The 9,811-nt window shown below is 42.3% G+C and overlaps 1 protein-coding gene across 1 annotated transcript; it reads right to left on the bottom strand.

Moving 5' to 3' along the window:
- Positions 1–1,222: 1,222 nt before the first annotated feature.
- On the bottom strand, positions 1,223–4,025 carry LOC308166256 (C-X-C chemokine receptor type 3-like; the record flags this gene model as incomplete). The annotated part of the gene is made up of 2 exons (XM_080540524.1): positions 1,223–2,032; positions 3,678–4,025. 2 exons carry the CDS (start codon positions 4,023–4,025, stop codon positions 1,223–1,225), a joined length of 1,158 nt encoding a protein of 385 aa, XP_080396650.1.
- Positions 4,026–9,811: the final 5,786 nt, after the last annotated feature.

The following is a 9,811-nucleotide window of genomic DNA, read 5'->3' as shown; positions in this document are numbered from 1 at the left end:
ACAGTGGAGTATTCAAATGTGCGTGGGCCCCATGGGGGGGGGCGCAGGGCTGTGAAAAGGCAAGACGACTAACTGAGGACACTCATCCCTCAGTCACTTGACCGATGATGTCACAGACTGTGTGTGTGTATGTGTCATTGGGTCTGCCATGGGCCAAAACAGCATGGGGAAACAACGGAATGAGACAAGTGGGAATACCACAAACAGACTCACTGGCAGACAATGTCTAAAAACAACCATGGGGGGGCGCTTAGGTGGCGTAGCGGATCGATTCCGGCCGCGGATATGTCCTGCATGTCATCCCTTCTCTCTCTCTCACCCATCCTTCCTGTCCAATCTCTACTGTCTCTATCACAATAAAAGGAACAAAAATTATGAGTGGGACTGCCCCACTCAGTAAAAATAACAACAAAAAAACATGGGACTTTCCTCAGTGTTGCATAATGTACCGGATACAGAAACACCAACTTCAGGAAATGGAAAGTGAAACTGGTTAGTCACAAGGAAATCACATTTTCTCAGTCATTCATTACATACATTATGGAATCATACATGTATACAATTGTGTAATGCAACATTACAGTACTACTGACAATAGCAACAGATACCTGAAATAACACCTTTATGTTAAGATTTTAAAAAGCTTATATTTGCTTTCTTCTGAATTGAATTGTTGTGTGTATCTGTTACGGTACATGTGGGAATACGGTACATGTGGGAAAACTAGGGTTAGGGTTAGGTGCTACGTCGACTTGGTACATGCTGGCATGTCTAACCCTAACCCTAACCCTAATCCTAACCCTAACCCTAACCCTAACCCTAACCTTAACCCTAGCATCCTAGCACCTAACCCTAACCCTAGTTTTCCCACATGTACCGTATTCCCACATGTACCGTAACATATCCATGAAATAGCTTTGCATCTGAATAAATAATGCGTGATTCGTAATGATAGATTCAACAAAGCCGGTGGACATTGACAAGCCGCCTGGATGAACATATAAAATAACTTCAGCCGATAAACATAGAGCTGCTTCTACATGTTTTACATTCAAAGTGCAATAAGAGAAGAGAAACCCTCCATGTTCATCTTTCCCATGTCCTTCTCTCATCATTACACAGGCTTACGGTCATCCCCTCCCCATCACTCATGACCCTTGCATCAACTTCCCTATCTGGAAGACTGACACACATTTCGTACTAGTATTAGTCACTGGGGTTTTCAGCAGCGACTGCTCTGAGTGGCCTGTACCTGGTCCATTTCCATGTTTAACGGTCCCTTCTCCTTCGCTGTCTGCTGAGTGGACGGCTCCTCCGTCACACACGAGTCCCACAGTGACAGCTCAACGTTGGCTTGGACCCCAGTCACACCCTTCAACATATCTTGTACGTGTCGCCGGAATTGTCCACACAAGCAGAAGTAGAGTAGCGGGTCCAGGCAAGCGTGAAGGAAGCATAGAGAGGTCGTGACAATCAAACTGTTCTCCAGAGCTGTCCTGCTGCTGTCACAAGACCCTGCGCCAGCACCAGGCTCCCCTGCTGGTCCTCTCCCCCCCCTGAAGGTGTCCACCATCAGGGTGATGTTGTAGGGCGTCCAGCAGACGAGGAAGCCCAGCACCAGGGCTAGGATGACCCTGATGGCCCTCTGCTGCTTCTGCAGACCCTGGGAGCCACGCTGCAGCCGCAGCAGGATGCAGGAGTAGCAGAAGACCAGGACGGCCGAGGGGAGGAGGAAGCCCATCGTGTGGTAGAGCAGGCGGGAGGCCAGGCGCCAGTCGGAGGAGGAGGGGGGGTCGGAGAGAGACCGGTAGTTGTGGATACACTCCGCTTTGTTTCTCGTGACGTCGTTCACCGCCTCCAGGAAGAGCCAGTCGGGGATGGAGAGGAGGAGGGAGAGGAGCCACACGGACAGGCAGCTGGCCTGCACCACCCGGGGCCTCCTGCGGGAGTACATCTGCACGGCGTAGACGATGGACAGGTAGCGGTCCAGACTGATACACACCAGCAGGAAGATCCCACAGTAGAAGTTGATCTGGAGGGAGAGAGAGAGAGAGAGAGAGAGAGAGAGAGAGAGAGAGAGAGAGAGAGAGAGAGAGAGAGAGAGAGAGACAGAGTTAGTATTTTAATGACAAACAGTGTTTCACCCCTCCCCCTTTCCCCAGGAATGTTGCTTTGGCATAAGAGTTTATCTGTGTCCACAGGGGAATCTATTTTTGCACAATCACAGTGAAAAGCACATGTATCCTTATGTATCGAGTCTGCTTCCACACTCAAAGAACCTTAGTGAACTCTATATGTGAAAACCTGGTCCTATGTCTCTAATATGTCTCTGTGTCCCATGTGAAAACACGTCGTGTACATAACAAATGTCATGTTTAAAACAGGAAGAATAAGAATAGCGTATTCAAAGATACATACAAGGAAATGATAAGACTGTAGTAAGGTTTCACCATAAGTTTAAGGCTATACGTGTCCTAGGGGACATCCATAAGTTGGGGCGCAGGTCTAAACCAGAAACTCTACAAATGTATTTCAGTTGCATCCTTATATACCATCCCAGAATTACAATAACACATCAGAGATCAGCAACGTTGGGAGAAGCCGTCTGGAGAACCGTACATATTACAATGTGTAGCATGACATTCTTAGGCCGTCCACCAGGCGTGCAACTGTAAATGAGTGCTCCAGACTGAGAGAGGGGCATTGATGACACAATAGAAGATCAAACAGCATGATCATTGTACCAGCAGCCACATGAAAATAGTAAGATAATGGTCAAAAGTTTGGTTCCCATACACACAAGCACATCATGTCTCCTGTCACTATAATACTCTTTATACAACAGTTAGTTCCGACCAAGTAATTTGATTGGACAAGAGGCATTCCATGAGTGCTGATATACAGTATCTAGCCTGCAGATGTTTGTGTTCAGGTTACTAGGCAACAGTCCAGTTGCAGAACTATTTTTTGTTGACGGAGCCAAAATAAATGATTAAATAAACAAACAAATCATACTCTGTTGTCACTTATTACGGCCTGTGGCCGCGTACCTACGACCGAATCACAGCCGTGCTGATATTCAGTATAACACACTCCCTCTCGTGTGATATTGCTTAAATGGATACTATGATGCTAGTCCTTCTACAGGCAAGGTCCATGATATATCCTATCATATGTGTTGTGGTCCTCTGTGGGACCAGTTGGTAGAGCATGGCGCTAACAACACTTAGGTTGTGGGTTCGATTCCTGCTGAGACCATACATACATAATGAAAAATGTATGCACTCACTGCAATGCAAGTCGCTTTGGATAAAAGTGTCAGCTAAATGGCATACATATATTTGAATCTCAGGGTCTAGCTAAGCAAGAATAACCCCCTTCTGCCTCACACTAGTACCCTCATCTCTTCAGCTGGTCCTAAACGTACGTACAGTATACCCCAACTTCCTCCCTCCCTCCCTCCCCCCATCCTGCCCCATACATTACTAGCAAGGAAAGGAAAGGGAAAGAGAAAGAGATGAGTGGGAGGGAGGGAGGGAGAGAGAGAGAGGGGGCAGTGAGTTTTAAGTTCGGTTAATAGTATTTATAGTATTATGTGATTATTATTTGATTGTATAACCTAATACATTTTCTAAATATCTCATGATATATGATAACTTTCAGCTTAAGCCACTTACTGTAAACATGGCTCCAGTGATCTTACAGAGGGGGGTTCCGAAGCTCCATCCCTGAACTGCCTCTGCAGCCCAGAGGGGCAGCGTGAGAAGCAGCAGGGTGTCAGCTACACCCAGGTGGAGGATGAAGGTGTCTGTTACACTCCAGTTCTGTCTCTTCTGGGCCAGGACCAATAGGACGAGCGCGTTCCCCAGCAAGCCCACAACCAGAGCCAGGGAGTACAGCAGTGGGAGGAACACTGCGTCAAAACGCCTACCGTTCTCAGACGGGCAGCCATCCCCTTCGTACACATAGTCTGTGTAGTCAAAGGTGTCGTTGTGTAGAAATATCCCTCCCAGATCCACATTCATGTTTGTCTGTAGAAGAAGAAGTCAGCAATAATAATAAAAAATGTGTGCTCTAGAAGTTGTCAAGAAGCTTGAAAATACAGGCCCAAACGACCGGTCTTTGGTGTCGTCAATTCTAACAAGAAAGTGTGCGAAAGTGAACTATCCCCTTGAGTATCTCCTCTCACAATGGGCCAGATCAATTACAGTCACAAAGCTCAAACTGATAGAGAGGTCACGTGATTAGGCAACATTTCAAAAGAGCACAGCAACACAGGAAAGTACAGTTCCTGCTACAGGGGAAGACCCAAAAAAAAACAATGTGAGAGGAGCTAAACATAATCATAACCATTCTCTGAATAAGAGATGCTGTAACTGAGCTCTAACCACTGTTCGCTTTCATTCTGTAACTGTCAGTAATCATCTACAGTTGTATACATGTATCCTTTTCTGTCTAACCTGAAAGACTGGTAGTGGCAGACATGGCGAGCGATAAAACATTTCCTTGGAGATGATAGTGAATATAATGTCAAACACACACACACACACACACACACACACACACACGCACACACGCACACACACACACACACACACACACACACACACACACACACACACACACAGCTGGTAATAACATGTAATTATTAGTTATTACAGTACAAGGTCGGTGTAGTATAACATACAGGAAAAGATCAGTGCAGAAAAGGGATTATTGGACATGAGTCATGACACCAGCAACAAAGAAAAGAGAAACCTCAAGAGCAGAGAATGGGTTATTGAATGAGGAAGGTGCACTTACCACATTAGCCATGTTCTTAGTTTCTTGTTTTGTAGTCCTTGGGCTTGTATCATCGGAGAGACGGGAGACAAACGCTGCTCTGTGTGCAGCTTACACTATAAATAAACCAAACAAAGAAAGTTTGTTTACTAAGTTGACTGTCTGAGCATGCTGAGTCTAGACGGGACCGGCGCACACTGTGAAAAGTGAAAATGAGAGAGTGAAACTGTTCTGACAGAAGAGAAGAGGGGGGTTGTGGTAAAGGGAAGCGCAGTAAAGCGCAGTAAAGCGCAGTCCCTCTCTCACAATTAAATATGTTGCATTACTCAGCCGACGCAGCATGTTTTGGAGACTTGTGCTTAAAGGGAACCGCCCAGAGCAGCTGTCTGTGTCCATCAGTAACACCCACTTGGCGGGGTTTGCATTTTACACCAACACCAAATGCTGCGCTGGGACAGGGTGAGATTATGGCAGCTGGATAATACTCGTCGCAACATGACGTGAGTTTAGAATGATAAGGTTCTATCTCCGTTTAGAATGATAAGGTTCTATCTCCGTTTAGAATGATAAGGTTCTATCTCCGTTTAGAATGATAAGGTTCTATCTCCGTTTAGAATGATAAGGTTCTATCTCCGTTTAGAATGAGAAGGTTCTATCTCCGTTTAGAATGATAAGGTTCTATCTCCGTTTAGAATGATAAGGTGCTATCTCCGTTTAGGGCAGTTCAGAGATATTGAGCGTCAAAGTTTTTAAATTCCATTATGTTTTGTGAGATGGAACATTTGTATTTTATTAATTACTAACTAAAACATTTAAACATTTTTAAAATAACACCACACAGGCATTAATAAACACCTAATGGATCAGATTATGTAAAAAACTCAATTTTGAGAATTACCTTATAATTCTAACGTCACGAAATGCTGCGCAGGGTGAGATTATGGCAGCTGGATATAGGCTACTCGCAACAAGGGCCGAGGAGGCGAGAGAGGACTTGTCTTATTCTGTCGGTTCATGAGATGAGATGATTATGAGCTGCTGTGGGGTTTCCGCGAAGGCAAGAGGTTTTACCCACTTATGTATTTCACAGGCGCCACAATGCATTTGAACTCCAAGGTCCAGAACTGTTGTAGAATGTGATCAAGTTCAAATTGACACGTAGGCTACCAGGTCTTGGCCTGTGCCATACATCCCATTTGAGCTTTCTCTTGTATGTAACAATGCCATTATACAGCCTACAGACCAGTCTAGTCATAGATCACTAACCTACTTGTATGTGCTCTTAAATTCACAACACAAACAATAAAATGAACATATATATATATATATATATATATATATATATATATATATATATAACATATATATAGGCCTACACACCGTTTAGACAGCTGTTTCTTTTACATGTGTAGAGTAAGACAAGAGGACGGCGCACAATACATCTACCATCATGCTTTGACATGTCAAAACCTGTGATGTAGGCACATTATTGTTCACTAGATGGCGTGAGTTCAGTTTGCTTGACATAGTCAATACAGCTGGGACATTGTTTTTGTGAGACTACATTATTTTAATTAAGTATGCCATAAGTATGCAATGCATACTTAATTAAGCTCCGCACCATGGGAGATCGGGCCTTCTGCTGGGCTGCTCCCAGGCTGTGGATGCTCTCCCTGACCACCCAAGGGCACCACAGTCTGTGGATGCTTTTAAACGAGGCCTTAAAACCCACCTTTTTAATAGAGCCTTTTTTTTTGCCTTTTAATTGAAAATGTTTATTGTTTTATCTTCCTGTTTTTAATTGTAGCACTCTGAGATTTTATATGTAAAGTGCTTTTATAAATAAAATGTATTATTATTATTATTATTATGCATTATGCAACCTCAGCACATATGTTCAAGTCAAGACTAAAAATCCATCTTTTTAATATTGCCTTTAAATTACTAAATCATTAAATGATGATTATATAATGATTGGAGCACTTTGAGCTGCAACGTTTGGAGGAAAAGTGCTATACAAATAAAAGTTATTATTATTATTATTATTATTATTATTATTATTATTATTACTACAGTATTAAGTATACACAATAAGGGACAAAACTACTCGAGAGACACAGGGAATTATGATATGTATTTTTTTATTGACACATTTTAAAAGTCCTCTTAATTCCTCAAGAGCAAAGTAGCTTGCCGGATTTTCTTACAAAAAAACATCAATGCAATGATATGACTGACACACAACTAAATTATTCAATTATGCGAAGTTCCAGTGCCCCTATATGTAGACAGACAGTATGTACTGTACCAGATTGAAGTTAATCCACTTGACTCTAGTCTAGGGCTTTAAGAAGAGTGTATGAGAGAACATTTAGTGAGGAAAGGGATTCCAAGTGGAATGCCTCTAATTTCTGCTACATAGAATTGACATTTACAGCATTTCCTAAAGCATTTCAAGACATAGGTTGAATTGCACCAATAATACACCTCGTCATTTTCAAAGTAATATTATTATTACAGCTGAAGTCAGAAGTTTACATACACCTTAGCCAAATACATTTAAACTACGTTTTTCACAATTCCTGACATTGATTTAATCCTAGTGAATTTCCCCTGTCTTAAGCCTGGTACACCCTTCCGACCAAGGACAGCAAACGCCCGATAATCGGATGGCTCTAAAGATTATCCTACAAGATCATCCTGTGGTGTGACGTGTGTTAGGAGTCAATTTATCCTGACAATCTGCTCGGAAAATGGTCGGGGCCGACGATCGTAAATATTAAACGTGTTCAATATTTACGATCAAAAGTCCTCTTGTGTGTGGACGAAATTGACAACTCCTGAGTCCGGTTGTGACGTGGAATGGAATGTAGCCAATCAAGAAGCGAGCTGACTGACGCGTTTTCTTCTTTTCGTTCTTCTGCACTTTATTTGCCCTGTTGCACCTGGCTGCCTCGTACAGGTCAGTCAGGCAGGGCCGGTCCTAGGCATTTAGGTGCCCTAGGCGAGAGTATGATTTGATGCCCCCCCCCCTTCCCCAAAATTTTAGGGGCGCCACCCCCACCACATTAAGCCACCAGTACTGCCTCATCACCACCCACACATTCATATACTCACGTACTATTGTTTGTACAGTAATCAGGCATTTAGAAATTGCTCCCTAGAATGAACCAGACTTGTGGGGGTCCATCTTTTGATTTCCCCATGATGTCAAGCAAAGAGGCACTGAGTTTGAAGCTAGGCCTTAAAATACATCCACAGGTACACCTCCAATCGGTACACCTCCAAAATTATGAAATAGAGGCTAGAAGCTTCTAAAGCCATGATATCAGTTTTCCAAGGCATAGTTTAAAGGCACAGTCAATTTAGGGTATGTAAACTTCTGACCCACTGGAATTGTAATTGTAAAATGTACTTGCGCCATGCAGAAAGTAGATCTCCTAACTGACTTGCCAAAACTATAGTTTGTTAACATGACATCTGTGGAGTGGTTAAAAAAAAGAGTTTTAATGACTTCAACCTAAGTGCATGTGAACTCCCGACTTCAACTCGTGAGCTTAGAATGATAAGGTTCTATCTCCGTTTAGGGCAGTTCAGAGATATTGAGCGTCAAAGTTTTTACATTCCATTATGTTTTGTGAGATGGAACCTTTGTATTTTATGAATTACTAACTCAAAAATGTCAACATTTAAAAAAAATAACACCACACAGGCATTAATAAACACCTAATGGATCAGATTATGTAAAAAAACTCAATTTTGACAAAAACGGAGATAGAACCGTATAATTCTAACGTCACAAACTGTATATCTATGTCCAGTAGCTACCTAAATGGTTCTGTCACTAATTAGTTCCAACCTGCTTCCTGTGGCTTTTGGATGCCACTGCAGTTGCCAAGGAAATATGGAAATAGGGTAACAAGTATGTTAGTCTTGTAGGGCTGTGAGCTGGGTGGAAGGGCAGGGTTATGTTGGAGGGTTCATTATATTATTAATGTTAAAGCATTTTAAAATCTCTAATTTCAATTGTTTGCTGACTCATTCATAATTCATAAAAATCCTCTTCCTCCTCATGAAAAAAAAAACATTGGAAAATGGTGAGTGCAAATCCTGACTGAGAGTCCTACCCTACTTACCCTTAAGCACACTTTATTCAAATACTTTATAATGTATGAAATACTTCATACTTTATTCAAATACTTTGTCACTTTATTCAAATACTGCCTCTACCATCCACTGCCACCAAGTGCAACACTCATGCTATTTATATTATTAGTATTACTACCACTGTTGTATTGCTCAATCTGTCTCTTGTCTTATTAGTCTTTTACAACTATAACTATTGCCACTTTATTTATCTTGTCGCTACAATTTTGAGGAACTGAAGCCTACTAAGAATTTTACTCTTATACTTGCATAATGGGATGTAACAATACACTTGACACTTGAGAGTCAGGAAGTGAAAGCTGCTAGCCTAAGGAAAGGGTGGATATATGTTGACGTGCAGTAACTTGCATCACTTTTTTCACAACCTCCAACAGCCACTGGCTGAAACATTTGAAATATATGTTACCATAGCAGCCATCAAAACCATAAGAGGTGGTCACGTGAGTACCTCATAGTGCTGATCTTATTTGAGACCTTTCGCAAGAGTGAGACTATTTGTAGAAATGAAAGTCACCAATTTCTCAGTAGAGAGAGAGAGAGAGAGTGAAACGACTCGCTGGAGAGACAGATGAAACAACACAGCTACAGTACCTGGTTGAATAGGCAAAGGATGACATTAAACGACAACATCTACAGTATCTGCTAAATAAGAACTTAATGCCCTTACAGTAACATGAATGAAGATGGAAACAAGACAGAAATGTTTCTATGAAATGCCCCTTCTGGAAAAACGTTGTGCTACATTTTGAGTATGGCTACAGATGAGTGAATTACAAGAACAACATTGTCCTTTTTGACTGGATTTTGTTCTGATTCAGCAACATACAACACCCCCCCCCCCCCTCTCTCTCTTTCACCAGGT

Source organism: Nansenia antarctica, assembly GCF_963989245.1.
Source record: "Nansenia antarctica genome assembly, chromosome: 10".
In the NCBI taxonomy this organism is placed as follows: Eukaryota; Metazoa; Chordata; class Actinopteri; order Argentiniformes; family Microstomatidae; genus Nansenia; species Nansenia antarctica.
Note: the sequence above shows the minus strand (reverse complement) of the source record. Positions and strands in the feature narration are given on the sequence as shown.